Below are 22,672 nucleotides of genomic sequence, written 5' to 3'. Positions count from 1 at the left end.
ACCCAAAACACCAGGAACAGTGCCATCAGACCTGTTTGAGTTGGGTAAGTTCACTGCATTGAACAAATTATTTAGGCTATGTGTAAATGGTTTTTAAAATAGATGTATTAGGGGCGCCTGGGTGGCGCAGTCGGTTAAGCGTCCGACTTCAGCCAGGTCACGATCTCACGGTCCGTGAGTTCGAGCCCCGCGTCAGGCTCTGGGCTGATGGCTCGGAGCCTGGAGCCTGTTTCCGATTCTGTGTCTCCCTCTCTCTCTGCCCCTCCCCCGTTCATGCTCTGTCTCTCTCTGTCCCAAAAATAAATAAACGTTAAAATAGATGTATTAATTGATTTAGGATTTGAGTTACCTTTATTAGTTAAGTGAGTCATTTCATAGTTGATCTCATCTCATAGTTTCTCATGAAAATGGCCAAAACTTCAGGACACCTGGGTGGCTCAGTTGGTTAAGCGTCCGACTTCGGCTCAGGTCATGATCTCTCAGTTTTTGAGTTCGAGCCCCGCCTCAGGCTCTGTGCTGACACCTCAGAGCCTGGAGCCCACTTCGGATTCTGTGTCTCCCTCTCTCTCTGTCTCTCCCCTGCTCACGCTCTGCCTCTTTCTCTCAGAAATAAACATTAAAAAAAGAAAGAGAGAAAATGACCAAAACTTCAAACTCAACCCATTCTGCACTAGAGTTTCTCTGAAACACGCTGTTCATATTGGACCCAGATAATTCTCTTCTAAGGGGGCTGTCCTGTGCATTATAGGACATACAGAGGCACCCTCGCCCCTAGCTGCCAGTCGGGACAGCAAAGCGGGGGAAGGGAAGGAAAGAATCCCCCCCCCACCCCGAGTTGAGAACCACTTCAATAGAAGATGTGGGTTGCATTGTATACCTATCATGGTATTATTAAATACGATGAGCACAGCTGGGGACAAGCAATTGAAAAAACAAAATCAAAACAAAGCTTGAATCCAAAAAAGATCCAAGGAAACGCTAACAGCCATCTAAATAATGGAATTGCTTAAACTATATGGTTGATGTGGTTGGCATTACAGAAACCCTTTATTAAATGAACCTCACACCTTAAAGAATGTTGGACTGAAAATAATCTTCAGTGACTGCTAATGGATGAAATATAAAGATGAGGTATTGAGAAAATAGCAGATGCATGAAGCCTCATAAGCTCTCCTAAAAATGCGTTCCCACAAGCCCTTTCCATTTCAACAATCAGACAGTGTAAAAACGCACTGTTTTTTTAAAGAGTACAGCTTACAATCTGCATACAGGTAGGAATGTGCATGTTTTGAGAAACTACACTAGCTTTTGGAACCACTAATACAAACGTGTTAATACAAAGGCAAGTTTAGTTGCCCGAAAATGGGATGCAGTGGGGGTATGGTAAATGATGGATTTTACATATTAGATTCAGGATTAGATTAGATTCCTGTCCTGTGTCCAAAGAACTTCGTTGCCTAAAATTATGTGCAGCGGGCAATAGACACTATAATATAACTTGCTGAGGAAGGTCATGTTAGCTCTGAAGAAAAGGCAACATTGTTCTGCTTTTAAAATAAAACCCATCTTGGATAGGTTGATCTAGCTCCAATGTGTAGTTTCCATCCTACTCTGACTTCCATACATATTTAAATTATTTGTTTCAAGTTGAATATCTTAAGAAACCTTGAAGGGTCTCTTGGTGACAAGACCCATATTTAAAATATGTACATTTTGCTCAGAACTGTTCAGAAGGCATTTCAAACAAAAAAAAAAAATTGAAAGGACTTCATAGAACGTTAATATTAATTTGCTTAATGGTTATAAAAATGTATTATTCCAGAGTTTTTCGTAGCAAATATGAAATGTGCAAAAGGAATTAATAATGTAAAGATTCTTACAGAAAGTGAAATAATAGGTTACAGAGCAGTAGAGATTACATAATTTCTTTGATGTGAGCATTATAAGGAACATTAACTGATTACTGACACAGCCTAAGTATCTAGCTGAGTTATGCAACTGTTGAACCAGAACAGAGATTGTTATATAGTTCCATAAAATACAATGAGTGATTGTTATCTTGTGGCTAATTTAATGCTTAAAGCTAATAAGCTATGAAAAAGAAAATGTTATGGGAAGCCTGTATCATTCTATATCTTACTACTGTAAATTTAGGTATAACATTGCGTTTGTTAATGCCCAAACCATCTGAAATCTCCATTTTAAGACCGTAAATTCACCTGAAGCAAGTTTAGCGAATGTGGTATAATGTAGTTTCCCACGACTGGGTAATATTTTCTCTGTAAATTAAGAGAGGCCTTCATTGTGCTTTATACTTTCAGACAACTTCTCCTGCAATATTATGTGGCAGTTTTTAACATCGCTCCTCTACGTAATCGAAAATAACATAAATGAGAGCCAAATAAAGAACATTTCCGGAGAAGAATATGTTGTACACACACAGAGTAAATAAATACGTACATATGTACAGAACATGTGTGTAGACACATACTTATGTACATATAGATATACACAGGATGCTCTACAAAGTTTTCATTTATTTGGTGATCACGCTATTTTCTTTTGTCTGCTCCATTGCTTTTCTCTTATCTAATATTTAAGGCGGGACTGTGCACTTACAAGTATAATGATTAACAAGTAACATCTACATGTCACTTTCTATGTTAAAGACCTCTTCCCAGACTAATTTAGGGCACATTCAGCCTGATTTTGCACTGTTTTCTGCCTATCGATCTTTTCCGACGAATGACAGAAACGGTCCGTGAGGTGGAAATACCATAGTTTCCAGAATGTAGCACAGGGTTTATATATTTAGTACTTTGTAATTTATAATTCTTTTGGTATATCTCATTTGAATCTGAAAGAACCACATGGAGAACGTCAAATTCTTGCTCTCATTCCCAAGACCAGTCTGCTAGGAAGTGTCTGAACCAGGACTCCTATCAGGATCTTATTTCAAACCCACTCCATGATGGAATCTCTCCTAAATTCTGTCCTATTTTGTCATACCTGCAAGGGAACAAGAGACCCTGAATTACTCACAAGCCACCTGGGGGGAAAGGAGAAATGGATTGCATTCTGTCTGCCAATCCGGTAGGCTTTTCATTAGCATGCTGGTGTAGATTTGGAGACGATTCAGAGAGCAAAATATTCACCAGCAACTTGACGTCAGCGTGAAAAAAACAAACCAGCTCAATCTGGAGCCACTTGGGCACAGTCTGCTTACTGGAACTGGGCTTGCCTACGTGGTACCACGAAGATTTGAACTATTATGTAAGATGTCATAAAACAAACTTCTTTTCAAATTCGTCCAACGAGAGTGAGTGAAGAAACTTTGGTCCCTGTAGGACAGGAAGAAAGGGAAAAACTCGGGTGTGATCTGGTTTACAGCAGCTTTTGTCCAGTGACGCTGGGCGGAGCAGTTGTTTTCATGGATAGAAATTGATTTGGGAATGAAAGCACGTGGAATAAACACGACTGCAGAACAACGGAATGGTGACATCCAAAATGATTTCAGTTCTCGCGATATTACATTGAATTTATTTAATCACTCATCATAGTTGTTTTGTAGATGCTAGGTGCTTGGCAGGTGCTAGGTGCTGGCGGGATAGAAATAGGAAGCTCTCTGCTCTCAAAGCACTCTTTCTAGTCCGGTGTAGAAGACAGGTCAGTGCCGTGACATAGCGGCTGCAGGAAAGCACCAGATGCCAGAGGGGGGTTAGGGAGGCACAGGGAAGGGACCCTAAGTCATCAGCGATTTTAGAGAAGGCTTACCTTCTGGTGGGAAGATGCTCTGTCCCTGGCACTGTCCACGCGTGTGCCTTTTATTCGGTCATAGTTGTTCAGACCCTCCTTTCACTCCCAGAAGGGTTCCAGGTTGGTTGTGCAATTCCCTGACCATCGTATTACTGCTAGGAAAGCAGGGAGGGAAATAACAGGAAGTGGAACGTGGAAAGGTATTCCAAACAGAGGGGATGACGGAGAGAAGTAGAGGCAGGGATTTCTCGGCCATATGGAAATCACGAAGCGACCATGGAACGTAGAGTGACCTAAGATACAGAACGGAATGAGGTTACAGACGCTGAACTCTTGGCCTGGCCCAGGCACGGGCCCTTTAGACTGGACACAAGCCATAAACACCTACGGCTGTTCTCATCATGAAGGGCCTTGTGTTTGAAGCTAAGGAAGCTGAAATGCACTTGAAAACTTCAGAGGGAGTGAAGAATTTTAAGCAGTGGAGGAGGAGAAGGAAGACCCGTTTAGTGTCCCTACACTGGCACGGTCTAGGGTATCACGCAGCAAAGAGAGACGTAAGGGACCCACTTTGAGGATCTGCTGGACGCGTGTGTTGTGCTCAGCACTTCGCCGTACGGGTATGGCCTTCGTGGCAGCCCCATGACAGGGCCACTGAGGCTCACGGAGGCCACGTCTTCCCAGGTTCACAGCCACGGGGTGGCAGAGATGGGTCCCAAACACCGCTCTGGGTCATTTGAGTCTGTGGTTTTCATCACACACCTTCTGCCTCTGCCGGCTGCCCTGGGTCCGTTAGCACTGACCTTGGAATAGAGTATGTACTTCTAGGCGGTACCCGCTGTCAGTAAGCGGGTATTGCCGCTGAAATCATAGAATAAAGCCTGCGGTCCTCATAGCCATGAATTAATTCTGCATTGACACCGGGATGCCTAGAACTTGCACGTTGGTCGAGTCTTTCCTTTTGCAAGGGTCTTCTTTTCCTTGAGCACACTTCTCCTGTTAGGGACTCTCCTGCCGTCAGGCAGAATGGAATTGAGGCTCTGCTCTCCTTCTTCCAAGGTACTTAATTGTTTAGGGCTCCCTGCACTGATAAAGGACACGAATACTGCCTGCCTCACAGGGTCGCTGTCAGGATCAAGTGAGTGAATACATGCGTGCACCTGTCACACAGGAAGCATACAGCTAATGTTAGCTGCCGTTACCGAGACTGGGGCCTGGCACCTAGTAGGTGCAACATGAGCCTTTGTTGAATGAATGAATGCATGAGTGAATGACTACCCACCACATTTTATCGGGGAATGTGTCGCTACCGTTGAATTTTAATGGAGCAAGAAGCTCCCGGTGGAGGGTTTACCCACGTGGTCATATTTTCTTCTCGCAACTTTTCGACAAAAGAGCATCCGGTGGTGCCGTTCCAGAAGGGGAAACAAAGGAGACCAATCACTTCTCACCAGGCAGGATAAATAAGGTTTTGAGTAGAAGCAGGCATGCTTTTTCCAGCAACAGGACTTGTACATTCGGCCCTGACGTGTTTCTGGCAACATGTCATGCTATAAAAGGACATGGTCAAAAAGGAGGATGAAGTGCTTGGGAGAATGCTACCAAAAAAAAAAAAAAAAAGTGAAATGAGAGTGCAGGACGATCTAAGGAGCGTAGTTTGAACTACTGTAAATTTTTTTTTAACATTCATTTATTTTTGAGAGAGATAGAGACAGAGCATGAGCAGGGGAGGAGCAGAGAGGAGACACAGAATCCGAAGCAGGCTCCAGGCTCCGAGCTGTCAGCACAGAGCCCGACGCGGGGCTCGAACTCATGAACCGTGAGATCATGACCTGAGCCGAAGTCGGACGCTTCACCGACTGAGCCACCCAGGCTACTATAAACATGAAGACAATAAAAGAAGCTTTGGCATGGAGACCCTCTATGCCTTGGGAAGGGGACATCTTATGCAGGAAGCCTTGAGCTAAAGCAGGGAAAATTACGCCCTAAGCTTTAGAAAAGTGTGGATAAGTCAGCCGGGAAAGTCACATGAGATCACAGATTAAATATCAAAGGAGGTTATGCAAAAATAGATGTAACTACATAGTATTTGAAGATGTTAAAGAGAATTTAAAAATTATACTCCTTTTGATGCAACGAATGGAGTGACTTCCCAAGTTCCTTAAAATGAAAGATACACGCCAAATACAGCTTTGCTTCCTTTCACCATGGGCGAACCCGTTCTCAGTAACTTGGAGGATTTGATCGAGCTTTTAGAAATGCCATCGTGTTTCTGTTTGGAAAACAGAAACTCTCAGGAACGTCAAGAAAATCAATGTCAAACCTGATGTCAAAAAGAAAATGGAGTGGATATGAACTGAACTTCTCATATTTCTAATTGGTCAGGTTTGCCCTGAATATACCAAAATACATTTCAACACCTGTCCTACCCTTAGGAGATTTTCATTACCAAAAGTCTATTCCTGTAACATCATTGTTCTATTTTGCCACAATGTTATTTCCTGAGTAATAATAATAGGGAAGTGAGATTCTCCATCTTAATAATTCTGTACCTTCCTATTTATATTTTTATTTGGTACTGTCACTTTTAATTTCAAAATTATTCAATAATTGTTTGTCCTCAAATCTTTTTTGAGAAGTTTTCATCCCACTCAGTTGTCACTTACTTCTCCGTTAAATTTTTTTTTTATAAATCTGTCATTCAAGTGTCATAACTTTATCAGTGCTCTGAATTTATACTAGTCTCTTCCACTCTCCTTGCTTTGAGCTTCCCAGAACAGGTGCAGGATTAGGTACTGTGGGAAATGAGGTGAGAGCTGAAATGATGTGGAAATCAGTGAGCTTAGAGAAGAATTGCCAGCAAGTTTGAATGTACTTCTCAAATTGTTCTCTTACTGCATGGATTCAGAAAAATTTGTCTAAAGCCTGACAAGTCAAAGGAACGTTCTGATCCAATCATTTGAAACTACACCAGTTTCAACTCTAGTTTTACGGCTTTATGCTTTATAGAAATTCAGAAATTGCTTGGGAATTCATTTCAAAAACAGTGTTCCTACCTGGAATCAGAAATCATTGTTCCTAATTTTCTCCTATCAGCCACCTTGTGGAGGGAGGCCTTTTAGTAAAAACCAGAGATGTGTATCAGGCATGTTTTCAGTTGGTTGAACTTCTTTCCATTAAACTCATCAGAATGGACCTGGATTGATAGTTAAGCTTTTATCCACACATTCTTTGCTTTCTTAAATAATGCATTAAGGAAAGTGTATTGCACCCTGTTGAAAGTTTGGGGTTAAGGAAGGTTTCTAGAAACTCGCATTTTTTTTCTTTCAAACGGAGTGACACTTTCATGATACAGGTCAACCTTTGTTCTTCTTTTTATGACTGTTTCATAAGATTGTTTCTGTCTTTGCACAGGAATTGAAAATAGAATTAATGATTCTTAAATAAGCTGTAATGAAAGCAGAACAAAGATGGGATCAGGCTAGTGGAGCACTGCACCTGAGCGCACTGTCCTACTGAGTACGACGGGCCACCGTCTTCGTCCCAGCTGCCCAGAAAGCAGAGCCTGTGCTGGGGGAGGGGGCTCGCACACTAGCACTGGGAGTACAAGCCCAGGGAGACACGAGTGAAGGGGAAAGGAAGCAAGACAGAAGTCAAGGAGGCAGGGATCGCAAAACATGACATTCCCAAGATGTTGTAGCTTCGCAACTAATCACTGCTGGTTGCTGGGCATGAGGGACTTCTCTAAAGGGGCCACAGGGAATGCCATGGGGCGGTCGTCTCCACTGGGGCCAATTTCCCACGCACACTGGGGATACGTTATCCGGCCAGCTGCACAGACTCTGTGGAAAGCAGAACTACTTTGGCTCCAGCCCAGGTGCAGAGCCACTTATGTAAGTTGGTGCCAGGCTTGGGGCACCTCAGCCTCTAGCCCTGGTGGCAGCGGAGGTGATATGGCTGAGGGCCTCATGACTCTGGTGTCAGCCATTCCCGAAAGCAGAGTCCAGGGGCCAAGGCCTGAGGGTCAGGCAGGTCCTGTCTGTCAGGATTGGATCCATCACGGACAAGTTACTTAACTCCTTTGTGTCTCACTTTTGTCATCTGTAAACTGGGAGTCCTAATAGTCACCATAATACGAGATAATTACAAAAACTAAACACTTGATGCCTCTGATGTGATTAGAAAGTGCCTGCAAAGGTTAAAAATAGCTTGAGCCATGATGGCATCATTATGTGAAGTGTGGAGCCCATACTTGCATGGACATACAGTGTTCGGGCGAGTTACAAGTTTATGCATAACATCAGTATTGAAAATTTCAGCTACCAAAAGTAACAAAAGAGACGTGGTGTATAAAACTTCCTCCGCGTAAATCCATCACTGGGACAAAAACGAGATCTGAATTCAGTTCCAACAGCCAAGCTCCAGAGTCTAAGTTCTGGGCACAGTGTTTAACTTGTGGGTATAGGAGCGTCTCTCCCGGCCTCCAGTGGCCCAGTCTTCCCAGTGGCCTCGCTATGCCCAGATCCTGTGTCCTCTCCATGCCTTTCAGATCTGCAGCAGAGTGTTGACCACTCAAGTTCAAGGGACGGGAGGCTGACGGAAAGGGGTTTCTCTTTCCTGTCTCAGCTCTGTGCGCTCTCGGGCTCTCAGGCTCGTCCATTCGGAGCACCAACGAACAGAGCAACTCTGCTTTCTTTCCGTGGGGTGTTGCCAGCCCGTGCTCTGCTGGTCTCCCTTCCTTTCGGTATCAGCCACTTTTCCGGCCCTTGTGCTCAGTCGGTTTCATTCAGCCTGGCTCTGCATGGAGGCATGTTGCTTTAGACTGTCTCGCATCAACACAGCCAGCCTTGAAGCTAGAAGCTAGATAAACACAGATTCCCTCTCCAGTGTCTCCTGACCTTCTTCCTTGAGGATGAGAGGATGTGTAGTAAGTGTAGGAGTTTGCCTGGCTCTGTTTTCCTTGGATGCATTCTTACCGTGCGTGGGAACAGCAGAGGTAACTATACGCTCATGTGTCCGTTATCGCCCTTCCCATTAGCTTTCAAAATGCTTTGCTTCCATGAAACAACAAAAGTCGTTGACTTCACTGCCCAAACCGTTATTTCTTTCATTATAAAGCAAGCGGGGAAAAGAGGACTTCTAATCTTCTGTTGAGTCAAGCAACACAGAAATAGATATTTTATTTTGAGGATATTACCCCGTCTTATGATTTATTATAATGCATCTTCTAAGAAATGTCAAATTAACTCTCTGCTATAAGCATTTCTACTTTTAGCTCTTTAAAAAAAAAAAAAAAAAACAGAGTATCAAATATTCCCTCAGAAAACACCCAGAGATGTAAGGTTTTCCTTTTTATAGGCGATACAATGTGGTACTGTTTCATGAATTCCATGAGGTTCTCCACCCCCCCTCCCCCACCCAGCAGCAGTTTTCTCGGTTTCCTCTAATGGTTTCCCTAAAAAGATCCCGTTTCCTTTACCAGTGCCAACGACTGATTTATAGTTCACATGCTGCCTTTGATTTTTCTGGTTTTAGTGGTTTGGGTCATCTAATATTGCCCAGTTTTGCTCATCATTTACTATGTTCAGGCAATGTTGGATGTCTGCTTTCAGCTTTTAAATAGAAGAAATAATAACTACCTAGTTTGAAAAGCTCTTTGGGATTATGGGTTTGGTTAATATCCTCTAAAAACAATTTCAAAAAACTGTAGTAGAAGATTATAAATGACTTTTTATGTGATTGCATCCCCTGGTGCTTTGAAATAAAAACACAATAAAGAGTATAAAAGCACTTGGTCAGAAAGGCTAATCCTGAGTTGATGTCATTTACATTTAGATTTAAATAAGTCAGCCTATTTATTCTTTCCAACTTTGCTTCAGGTTTTAAATTGAGAATCCGTGGAAATTAAAAGTCCTACCTACCTAGTTTGCTCAGATATATTTTGAAAAGTTCTAATGCCTGAATTCAGTTGACTTCTAAGCATAATAACTGTGATAAACATAAGGAGTGAGGAAATGTAACTAGTTATTTTTAATGAAACAATGTTATTGTAACAATTATTAATAATGTTCATCTACTGTGTGGTCCAGGTAAAGCAAAGCAAGGTCACTGATGTAATAACACACACTGTGCCTTCGAGATCATGGAGTATGCAAATAAGCCATAGTCTACAACTATGTATGTAGACTACAACTACAATAGTCATAGAGTCTGATCCCCCATTTTTATGCGTGATGAAGTATATAAAGCAGCATGTCATAGTGGAAGACTCTTCCATTAGGAATCCAGACCTTGATTCTGGTTCCAGATGAACCATGTGACCAATAGAAAGGCAGTTTCTCCAATCAGGATGCCTTCAGGGATCTTTCCAAGGCCAGAATTCTAGGGCTCTATGCACTCTAATTCCACTTCAGATGGCGAGAGAACGGACATGGGCCCACTACACGAGAGGACGCCCTCTAAGAATGGTGCATCTGCAGAAGGCCTATTGAGATTCCTGGAACCAGCTCCTGAATAGGATGTGGGTGGGTGGGGGCTGTGAACAGTACACGGATGACCTTAACCTGATGGGGTGTGCGTGGACAGGGGGCGGAGTGGGAGGGAGGATGGGATCATGGCTTACTGTTCTTCCTGTGCCCAAGAGTGGGTCCAACCGCAAGGAGAATGGCTAAGCATGTTCCGACACACATACGTATTTCTGTTTGGCAACTCAAAATTCTTCAGAAAGAGGGCATCGACTCATTTATAGCCAGGTCTCTTGATTCTCGGGCAATCTCTATGTTTTTGAATTCCACAAAACTCTTGAGGAAGAACTACAGCTAGCGTTTGAGTAATGGGCTTCTAGCTACTTCTGTACGTTTTTTTAAGGGCTTCTGCTCCTAAAGTAACCAGTTTTAAGCCACTGCAGAACTATGAGCTGACCCCATTCCAAAGCCTTGAAACCATTCTCTAAAAGCTAAATCTTATTTCTCTTGTCAAGTGATCACCTCCTCTAGGGAAATGAGGGGTGTAAGAAAGTACCATGGGTGTAAGAAATATTTCAGCAGTGAAAAGGGAAGAAAGGTGTTCTGGACAAAGAGGTGTGAACGTGTGTGGGACACAGTGAGGCACAGGGAAGGGATGCAGTGAGTCCAGAGACTCTGAGGGCAAAATCAACATGGCTTCTGTTCGCCTGGAAAGCAAGCATACCATGAAATAGATGTCATCCCTTCATGCATTTTTACCTTGCGAGTCCTCTAAAAATAAGCCTTCAGAGCCTTTCAGTTAGGGTTCACCGGCAAAACAGAACCAACAGAATGTGTGATTTATTATAAGAAATTGTCGCAATCCAAAACTATAGCGGGGAGGCTGGAAAGGAGAGCCAATGGCACATTGTCAGTCCCAAAGCTGGTAGGCTTAAGACCGAAGGAGAGCGGATGTTTCCATTCAAGTCTGACAGCAGGAAAAGATGGTTGTTCCAGTTCTGTCAGCCAGGTAGGAGGAATTTCCTCTTACTCTGCAGAGGGTCAGCCTTTCTGCGCCTTTCAGGCCTTCAACTGATTGGATGAGGCCCGCCTGCGAGAGGGAGGGTGCTCTTGCTCACACATTCTACCAACCCACATGTTAATTTTACCCAAAAGTACCCTCCTGGACGTACCTGGAATAATATTTGACCGAGTATCTGGGCACCCTGTGGCCCAGTCACGCTGGCACAAAATAAACCACCGTCATACCACCTCTCGGCATTGTAAGGGTTACTTATAAACATCTGAAGATATTCCACCAGCCTGATCCCTATACTGGCAGCTCACTGTGCCTCTTGTGTTTTTGAAAGTCCCACAATGCCACAGGAATTCCGGACCGTGTCTCAACGTGGAGATGTTGCCAACACTCTGCTTTGATATGGACACTATTTTCAGGATCGATAGTAACTCATTAGAATTCACAACAATTTCTATGTTCTGGTGGTTAAGTGCATGTGCTAGAAAGCCTGGCTTTGAGTTCCAGCCCTTGCCTCTTAAGAGCTCTGTGACCTTGGGCATCTAGCTTAAATCCTCTGTGCCTTTGTGTCTCCTTTTGTAAGGTGTATGTAATAATAATAACGAACTCGTGGTTTGTTGTGGTGATGGAATCGGTTAATGCGTGTGAAGCTACAGGCAGGTTATGGGGGCATGGAATGTACTCCAAAAAATAGTCATCTCCACAGTCACATACCTTTTGTTGTAAAATGCTGTTTCAGCCTTGGCTCGGTGTTGCTTAAGCATTGGTACTTTTTGAGGAAAGAGTCCTTATCAAGAGCAGTAACGTTGAATACACTCAATTAGCATACGCTTTGGATAGACTAAAACCAAAACTTCAAAGCCTTCGTTGGCTTGAGAACGACACCAGATTTAGAAAATGAGTTAGAGAAGATGAAATAGAAAGTAACACATTTATAGAATATGCATAGGCTGTGGAGTATTTGATGCACTTCGCTACTTCTGTGCAGTTTAGTTTGTTATAGTCAGAGAAACTGTCCATATTTTAAATGGTTCTTTGGCATCTTCACATAAAAAACATTTGCAAACAAACCCACAGTGGGTGGGGGTGAAATGCCGAATGAGGCTTTTTGTCGGGGCCTGAGTTGTTAGCAGAAACAGGTGGCTTGATTCGGGCTAGACTATCTTTGGGTTGAAGGCATTCACCTGGCTGATGGAAATGCAACCCTGGGTAAGTCACTTGGACTCAGGGCTCCTGAGCCAGATGACAGAGTCACCAAATGTCTCGCTAGTCTTTTCTCAGTGTGCTATTTCTGACCTGTCCTAACAACCACATCATTCAGTAAGTGATTTCGTATCTGTTTAGATAAGTTTGTTCACGTAACATGAAATATATTTTCAGGGTGATGTGCGAGGAGAGCCTTTGGTTCCTTGAACTCAACCTCGTGAGTGTTTCGCTGTCCGTAGGGAGGTCTTTCCTTGCCGATGTGAATCTTCAGGGCACCTAGTGCCCTAGAGTACGGTTCGGGGTCTTTGGCGTGTTCCAGTGTTTGTACGACCCTCTGGATGCTACTGGCAGCTCATTGATGGTGGAATGCGATGTCTGTAACACAGTTTTCTCTTTCTTGATGATCTATAAAATGTGCCCATATTACCATGTACTTGCACCTCCATCAACACCATTATTCTGTCTTCACAAGTAATTTTTCAGATTGAGACTTGAAAAGTTCCCATGTCTGAAATTAGTCTGGCAAGGAGAGCGTATTCAGAGTCAGCTCTTTGAAGCTGGCTGTATTAGCCCACTTGATTATTTCCTAGGGGAAATTCTTCTTCTAACTAAAAAAAGGAATGCTTTGCCCATTTATCAAATGACTGAAGATAGCTGGGGATTAAGTCTGAATGGAATGATTACTGCTTTCGAAAACCCAAATAATGAAAAGTATGTTGTTGTTATGTCACCGTTGCCTGAACTGTTCGACAGTCCTGCAGTTTGTACTACCCCATGAATTTCCCCCTCCCTTCTTGTTCCTACCTCGTAAATTTGTGTGTGAATTTCTATGCCTTCGTAATACTTACATGAAGCCTCTATCTCCGCAAGACTTTAGAGAGGAATGTTTGAACCATGGAGCTTGTATATGTTCACGGTGACTCACGGTCGTTATCATTCTCAGCCATGGCCGTGGTGCCACGTGCTCTTTGTAAATATCATAAAGGTGAAAATGTTCATCATCAGGCGATTGGGATGAAGCGAGGTTGGGTCTATTCTGAAAACTCTGCCCTTTTTCGCTTTTGAGAGCTGGACTCCGAACGCCCTGAGCTGCGTGCCTCGGTGTACTTCCCATTATGCTTCTCTCCCAGAAATCAGGCCGTTCGTTTAATACTTCATCACGACCGAACTGCAGTACGTAGACATGGTGTGCAAAATGAGCCATTTTTGTTTTAAAACAGATTGCAGATGAAAGGAAACCATTCATTTCTTGCTTGCTTGCTGTAATTACTAGAGCGCTAATTACTCCAAATCACTGACATCCAGGGTCAGGAAGGATGACAACAGAAACATCAAAGAAAAGACGTGTCTCACTGGCGATGACAGATTTTCCGTATTCCCAACCACACTGTTGTTTTTTTTTTTGTTTTTTTTTTTTATGGCTACTGTTTTCCAGTTTGATGGTGAAAACAGCAACAACAACAACAACAAACATGCACACAGTCAAGATTGCTGAATGTTTACTATTGTTTCATTCGCAGTTTGACGGTGAGAACATGTATATGAGCATGACAGAGCCGAGCCAGGACTATGTGCCAGCCAGCCAGGTGGGTTAATTAATCTTCTCTGCCTTGTTTCAAATTGTAATTAAACAAATTCAAAGAGTTGCCTTGCAAATGAGTAGCGCTATCAGTAACTGCCGCAATCAGGAATAATCATAATTTATAAACAAAGCATTTAAGCCTTGTTTCCAGTTAATGAGATAGAGCTGATAAAACACGGGAGTTGGCATTTGTTGAAAGATACTACCTTGTTTCCTCTCCAGAATGGCAAGCAGCTGTTTTGCCAGCATGATCTTTCCTAAACAGTTGTTTTACCTTTAGGAAATAAAGTCTTTACAGGTGCAGGTTATTTGTGCTTCTGACGATAGACGAGTTAATCATTATAAGCTGCACATGTCACGAATCGCTTTCATTATCAACTGTTGGGGCAGTTGTCAATACAGGGCTAAATCACATGGCCCGTGAGCACTGTATGGTGGCCTTCAGAACCTACCAGGTCGGGTAGCTTTTTTTTTGCCCAAATGCACGATGTGATTGAAATCTTTCAAGAGCGCATTTGTAGCCATTTTGCTAGGAATGGTTGACAAGGTATTTAACCGTGAAAAGTGACGACAGAAGTCCAATGAAAACGTAAATGGTTACGTTTATAAAAGTAAATTCTGGGCTCTTTATTTTTAGACACTTAAAGACCAGGCCCTTTAATCCAGTGAGGACATTTAAAGCCAAATTATAACTGCCCCAAAGTGCGAGCATAACATAATGTGTAATAACAGTGTAAACGAAAATAAATGAATCAATGAAAACAAGGGAGAATTCATAGGAGCATTTTGTAGACTTGAACTTTTTTTTTTTTTCCTGGAAGAGCAGCAAAAACCATGGCAGTTTGAAGTTTCATGTATCAGTAACTGTGGTGTAAACCCTAGCACGGGAGTTTTCAATGCCTGCAAAGCTGTCCAAAGGGATTTGATAACGGGGATGGGTGGGGGAAACAGAGAACAAAAATAAAACTTGGATTTTTCTTCATGCTGCTTGTCAGTGAATTAATCTAATGTATATGTGAGGGGTGCACTTCGTGAAGCTTTGAAATTTCTTCGAGCACAAAATGTCTCGTGCTTAACTCAAAACAGAGGCAAGCCTGCCTCTCCATGAACTTTGCATTTAGAAGTCATTATGATCACTGCCTTCGCTGGCAGACATTCTGGAAACTACACTGTACTGTTCAGACGAGAAGGTCATCCCTGAGTTCAAAGATCCGGACTCCATTTCCTTCCATTCAACTGAGTTGATCACTTTCAGGATACCTTTGGTAGGCTGAGCGTTGCATTTAGAATTCTCACTTCACAGAATTCATTCAGCTAAGTAGCCTCCGAGATCCATAGGTAGTTCTGAATAGGACTGTTTGATTAAAAAATGAAAAATGTTACTATTAATTTTCTTCTAACCATCAATCCCCAAACTGTACTGACAAGTTTAGTATTACGATTAGATTAAAGTAACCCAGTATCATCTCTTTGGTGCCTTTAGGGTTTTGAAGTGTAAGGGCTAATTGAATTTGTTTGAAACAGTAGAAACACAAACCCAATAAATGATTGCTGCTATAAAGCAACTGCTCCATTTCAGAGAATCATTATGTCTGTCTTAAAGACTTTTGGATAAAGGATTGGAAATCCAAAGCATATACATCATAACAACTTGGCTCCTTAGATTTTTAAATTCAAGTACGATGGATACTATTAAGCCCTGACTAAAATCAAACAACCAACATTAATTATTTCTTTTAATATTCCAATCAGGAGTTACTAAGAATGTTTTAAATACCAGTGAGAACATACATATATACATATATGCATACATACATACATACCAGTGATAATTTATGAAAGAGTAAAGAGCCCCAAATACTTTCTGTGCTTTGTAAAAATATGGCAGGTTTGTGTGCCCGAAGCAAACTATTTTTTAATAATGTAGCACATATAAAAATGTTTCCAGAGTGTGCTCTTTTAAAAATTAGACGAATGCAAGATAATACATACTCTAGGGGGGAATAAACTTTGCAAATTACATAAGTTGAATGGCCTTAGCTAAATTTTATGCTTAACGTTCCTTTTGTTTACTGTAATATAGTGTGTCCAAAAATTCATTACCTGGTATTCTTTTAGGGAAGTTTCATCAATGTATCCCTTTTGGCAACCATAAATAGGATTTTAGTCATCTTACAGGGAAAAAAAAATAGTTTTATTCCTTTTCCTACATAACATCAAACATCTGCATAGTTTAGTAATCCAAGATAACTTGCCTCGTAGCATTACTCAACAATTATAATTCCTGTTCAATTTTCAAATCAGTACATGCTTTGGGACTTACCGACTAAGTTGCTAAGTAGCAACATATGGTATACTACTGCTCCTGTGATGTTGCTGGGAGCAAATAGCATAATTCTAAACTTGAAATGATTTTTATAGAAAGCCAATGCTGGAATGGCTCCAGAAATGGAAGTACACTGTAAAAATTAATGATATTCTTTTAGACAGTCCCAAAGGGCTCTTTGGTACTATCTACTACATGCCTTCTATACCTCTGAAGCTAGTGTATACAGATCCTTAAAATGTTTTGCATATCATTCTGTAATTGATAGGCAGCTTTTAAATTGTGTACTACCTTATAATAAGCCTGACAACTATGCAATAAAAACCCATGACATTTCCACTTCTCCCTAGCTCCATTCTTGGAATATGGACTATTTTCCCCTCTAATAGCTAGCTGTGACTGTGCTGGCCACTCAGTACTTTAATTTAAATACCACTTAACCTTTTTTTTTTTTTTTTTTTTTTACCTTTGAGTGCATAGAATTTGAAGCATGTGATGCAAGACTTCTTTGTGTGTTTCTAGGCCCCGGCTAAGGGCGGACCATGTTGCTTGTTATCGCATGAGCTTGCAGATCTCCTCCCAAGTAGTTTGTGAGAAAATGGGAGCATGTTAAAGAAAGGAAAGCCAGATGTGAAGTGTGGACAACAGTCCTTCATAAAGTCACTTCTTTCTCATTTTTAACTTGTCATGTCTGATTGACCAATATGGCGGAGTAGAGAACAGCAAGGCAGGGGGGATCTGGCTTCCCACCTTAGCTCTCACTCTTCCCTGGAATCTTCCAAACCCACTCAACTCTGACTCACATGCCCTGAGGCCCCTTTCCTTGAAAAACTCAAGCCCCTGTCTCCAGCCCCTAGAATTATGGTACCTTCAGTAGCTCCTTATATGTGATTCTACTCAAGATATAAGTGTTCAAGTAAATACATCAAAGGAAACAGAAGAGGAATCTGGTTCTCTTGATTTAAACTATGTCACCAAGGTTATTTGTTTGTGTTTATTTTTTTTTCTTTGAATCCAATCTTTTTTTATTTATTTGTGTTTCATTTTGAATATGTGCCATTACTTTGTCTCCTTCTTTCTTTCTCTATGGCAGTTTCCAGAATATCATTTTCTGTTTTCTGTTCATTCTAAGCTTCCCACTCACACTGGTGACATTTTCTCCAGTTCTCTTGATGCAGAAACATTCTCATGCATGCCTCTGTTGGGGTACTATGTGAAAAAGTTTGAGAAGGACTGATCTATTTTATGCAAGAAATAATCACTTGATGGGGGAATCACAAGGTTTTTATGGTGTCAGGTCATAGAGAAGCTTAATGCTCAAGACAGTTACTTGACTGAACCATATTTTCAATAAATCACTTCCTCCTTGACCTTGGCTTTTACTCTGCTAAACCATTTCCTTCTGTTTGGTTTCTGTCCTTACTTCCTTGCTTGCTTTATTCCTTCTCTCCTCCTTTTCCTCCTTTCTTCTTTTTTTTTTTTTTAATTTTTTTAGTGTTTATTTTTGAGAGAGAGAGAGAGAGAACGAACAGGGGAGGAGCAGAGAGAGAGGGAGACACAGAATCCGAAGCAGGCTCCAGGCTGTGAGCTGTCAGCCCAGAGCCCGACGCAGGGCTCAAACCCACAAACACATGACCCAAGCCAAAGTCGGACGCTTAACTGACTGAGCCACCCAGACACCCCACTTGTTTCTTCTTCTTACTCTCTCTTCTTCCTTCCTCCTTATTTCCATGAACACCTATCCTTTAAACTTGAACCAATTTTTTTTTTTAAGTTTTTTTTCAACGTTTATTCATTTTTGGGACAGAGAGAGACAGAGCATGAACGGGGGAGGGACAGAGAGAGGGAGACACAGAATCGGAAACAGGCCCCAGGCTCTGAGCCATCAGCCCAGAGCCTGATGCGGGGCTCGAACTCACGGACCGTGAGATCGTGACCTGGCTGAAGTCGGACGCTTAACCGAGATCGTGACCTGGCTGAAGTCGGACGCTCAACCGACTGCGCCACCCAGGCGCCCCTAAACTTGAACCAATTTTTATGGTTAATTCTGAGCATCACAGTAAGCCTGAAGTATTAAATGTCCTGACCTGAGATCTGATTTTGGATTATTTTCAGTTTGTGCAGGTTTCCCTTTGCTTCTTTTCTTTTCCCCCACAGAAATCCTGTCTCTTACCTGGTTCCTCAAATCTCAAGATGAAAAAACACAATAATCGGGACACATGGGTGGCTCAGTTGGTTAAGCATCTGACTCTTGATTTCAGCTCAGGTCATGGTTCGTGAGTTTGAGTCCTGCATCAGGCTCTGTGCTGACAGTGCAGAGCCTGTTTGGGATTCTCTCTCTCCCTCTTTCTCTGTTCTCCCCCGCTCATCCTCTCTCTCTCTCAGAAATAAACAAACATTTAAAAATGTAATGATAAAATAGATGCAATATTATTTTTTCCTAGAACCTTAAAACTGAGCATTTAACACATTCCATATCACGTATTTTGAATATAAAAGTTGAAGGGCGTCTAGATATTAAGGGCAGCCCTCTCGTGTGAGTTTCAGGTTTGATTTCTAACTCCACTTGGCTCCTGTTCCTGACTGCAGCTCAGACTCAACATAGTAATTCATCAAATCAACATTCATCACCTCCAACCTACTCCCTCACCCCTCAAGCTTTCTTATTTCCTATATTGTCTATAGTCATGAGAGGTAGCACCACTCTACACAGTCACCAAGACACCAAGAGCGTCTCCCTTATGACTCAACCCTGAGTGAATCTCAGATAGCGTTGATTCCACTTTTGAACCTGTCTCTTCTTTCCTTCTATGTAATTACTGCCTGAGAGCCGGGCTTCAGAGTTTCTCATTAACTTCTCCCACGTCACCTCACTTCCACCTTTCCATTTCTCCTCTTCCTGTTGCCGAATGCTCCGTGTCTCTTCCCTCTTCCACGCCTCTCTAGTGTGTAGTCGGAGTTGTCGATGTACATGTTTGTCTGTCTGTGGCCTGTAGCGAACTTGTAGAATTGGTACCCACTTCCTCGTCTTGCCCACATGATTGCAAGCTCTTGAAAACAAGGCTCACCCTCGTTTCTCCTTGTATCTCCTGTGCCTAGAGCGTCTGACATCAGAAGTATTGTTTGTTAAAAGATGAGTCGGTGATTAAAATATTTTGCATACATTTAAAAAATATCATATGAGCTCTTTGAGTCTTCTACTTGCGGTGACTTTTCAGTGCTGCACTGAAGCCGCTTAGCAATTCTGGCCCTGCTCATTTCGTTCCAGTAGCTTCTCTGCATCCGGGCGCCATTGCCTCGACACATGAACAAAAGGCACCAGCACTCCCGACTCTGTAGCGAATCACTTCAAGTACAGGACTCAAAGAATTAATGTGATAACAAACTAGATCATAATAGGCAGTTTTTCCTACAATAATATTGTGTTCCTGTTTTTCATAAGCAATCCAATGGCCATGGAACCAATAGGATTCTCCAAGTTCTTTTTGTACATTAGTTTCTTAAACCTGTTAGAATTACAATGTTTTGAGACCTGCAAACATATTAGAAACAATATATTTTTAATTACATGTTTTCCAATGAGAAAATTCTCTAGGTTAGAGTATAAACGAGGTATGAAAAAAAGAGTCTAGAAAGCATAATATTTTAAGGAGCATTTTTGGAAAACACACACACACACACACACACATACACACACACACACACACACACATACCTCCCTTGACTACGGGCCATAAAATTTCCGTGATTGCGACATAAATTTCAACTATAAATTAGACCAATTACTTCTAGATTGGTTCCTTTTGGCAGAAATTTCAGGAATAAAGTCAACTTGACTTTTTGACCGTTGACCCAATAAAATGGCAAAGCTGCCATGCTTTGAGTAATCTGGTTAGTCCAACAAAGTCTGGCATCTTAACAAGCCCAAACTAGTTACTCAAACCAGTCTTCAGTGTAACATTCAAATGATTACTCTGTGCAGTCCCGGAGGTATTCATTACAGACAAAATTGCTCTTGTTGCCTTGCATACAAGCTGAGTTTTCAATGGGAAATGAAAGGAAGCCTGGAAAAATAGGCCACCTAATTAAGTTAAACTACTCTAGCATTTGGCTTGACATCTTCATTACTCAAAATTAAAAAGATGCTTCACTTGAGCACACAAGTTACTATTGTTTATGTTGTTTTCTTCCTAAATTGGCTTCTTACATGGAAGTCTGTTTTTCAGAATTATATCTTGAAATAGCTTGCATATTTCTTACAGTTTATAAAAATGTCTTAATAGCTGTATGGATTCTGAACACGGGCGCCATACAAATATATATCTTGGGGCTCTTGATGGCCAAACACACATCAGTCTTTCTGCATATTTTCTTGATCATTTACATATTGGTATGACTGAAATTTAGATGATTTTTTTAGCCACCCAGTCTTTATCATTATTATTATTATTATTATTATTATTAGTGGGGTATTGACTCTGTTAGCTGTAAATGATCAGTTACATGAGAAATATGATTCCTCAAAAAAAAAAAAAAACTTCAAGGAGACCATAAGATTTAAACTGAGATTCATTTGTCCAGTAGAAGTGTTTTATATCAACCTCTCTAGCAGAGCTATTTTGGGAAAATTTCAAACATAAACACATGTAGAGCGCATCTACTGATTGCCAGTTCCCACTCATTGACACTAATGAGGCAGCTGACAGGTTAAATGTTGTGTGTCATATACATTTCCAAGCTGTGGGATTTGTGAATATAAGACTCATTTTTTATTTCACAGAATGAATGTTTGTTGCTGAGTATGCTTGTGAATTTTATGATAATTGTTTAATAGTATGTTTTTTTAAGGCATTAGGGAAATGCATTTCAGTGACAAAAACTCTGAATGTATCTGAGTGGAATAGCATTGGTGGTAAGAACAAATTCTCAAAAAAACATGGAGCTTTGTTTGGAGGATGGTGTGTTCAATGGTCCGCTGTTAAGTGACACCAAGGCATTTTGGCGCAGGGAAGGGTGCTGTGTCTCCAGGACACTGCCTGACCAGTTCTACAGGTGCACTTGGTACGTTTTGAACGTAGCCCATCAGCTTGTTCAAAATTGTATTTTGTGGATTTGCTGTCTAGCATGTGAACAATTATGAAAAGCTAGATGATCCTTCCTGTGAAGTTTTGCAGTGTAGAACTTGCTAGATTTTTCGTCTGGCACGTATTACAGTAAACCTGTCACTAAAGAATGTCTACAAAATAGGTATGGTATTTCAAGTTAAGAATAGTAACATGTTGAATGATGTCATCTGTCTATGCCAACTCCATTTTCCAAGGCACTTAAAGATTGTTCGAAACAAACACTAACATTTAATCGCACCAGTACATCAGATAGAAACGATTTTGCCCATTTTTAGCGTCAGAACACTGAGGCTTGGAAAAGCTGAGGTTTTTGCCACCCACCCGTATCTCTCCTGAGACCTCCTTCTTCATATCCTCATCTGCCACCTAAACACCTTTAAAAAGTGTCAAGTTTCCCTTTGTAGTTTCAGTTCCTCGGTTTTGGAACAGACTTAGCTAGACTTCCCAGAAACACAGGTTTCAGTTTAATCTTTATGTCTATCCGTATTTTTTTTCTCTCTCTCTCCTGTGGTTTTTTTTTTTTTCTGATCTATGTTATTTCACAGTTTGGATATAAAAACGTATAACTATAGCCCTAGTGGTTTGAAATTAATTGGTGCCTGTCTTGGAAAATATTCTCCATACATTCCTTGCTGCTTATATGTTATAATTGTTCCTGTCGCAAGCAGAGTCAAGCAAATGACATCTTAGTCCCACCATTGTATTATTCAAATGGAAGAGCCTGCTCTGAAACTCACAAGGACTCTCACGGTCATTGTTTAGGCCAAACATTATCGACTTCTTGTATGTAGGCTTCCCGGTATGCAACTGGGGGGTCTCCTTGCATTTCAGAAGGCCCTCCTTCAAGAAGGGCTAAACCTACTGTGAGTTGCAATTTTCTGAAGGCACGAAGCAGAGTGGCCTTGGACGAATGGGGTTCAGGGCAGGTAATAGGATTGCAGGGGTGGGGCAGGGCTGGCCGCCCCAGACACAAGTTGGCCTCAGGGAAGCCTGAACTCCTGGATACTGTGACTACTGAGCTGTTTATTTCTTTTGCTCTGACTTCAGTGAAACGTCTTGCTTGTCAAGATGATGGTAAGTTGTAGTGGGAAGCTTCTGCTTGACGAGAAGTTTAGGTTAGCGCTCCCCGACCCCCACGGTAATGAATGAATTAGATCCATAATAATAATAAAAGCTGTCAGTTGGCAGTCCCCTGTGTCT

At 41.6% G+C, this 22,672-nt stretch overlaps 1 protein-coding gene across 1 annotated transcript in view; it reads left to right on the top strand.

Annotated features, from left to right (window-relative positions):
- Window positions 1–22,672, top strand: part of TOX (thymocyte selection associated high mobility group box) — a 306,270-nt gene that overhangs the window by 143,883 nt on the left and 139,715 nt on the right. The window contains exon 2 of the mRNA XM_047073968.1: window positions 13,959–14,024. Within this exon, the coding sequence (XP_046929924.1) occupies window positions 13,959–14,024 (66 nt within the window). The remainder of the gene's footprint in view (window positions 1–13,958; window positions 14,025–22,672) is intronic.

Source organism: Lynx rufus, unplaced genomic scaffold (genome assembly GCF_022079265.1).
Source record: "Lynx rufus isolate CCGP_SWC_20201006 ecotype Redwood Valley unplaced genomic scaffold, mLynRuf1.p SCAF_12, whole genome shotgun sequence".
Lineage (NCBI taxonomy): Eukaryota > Metazoa > Chordata > Mammalia > Carnivora > Felidae > Lynx > Lynx rufus.
This window is presented reverse-complemented; position numbering and strand designations above follow the sequence as displayed.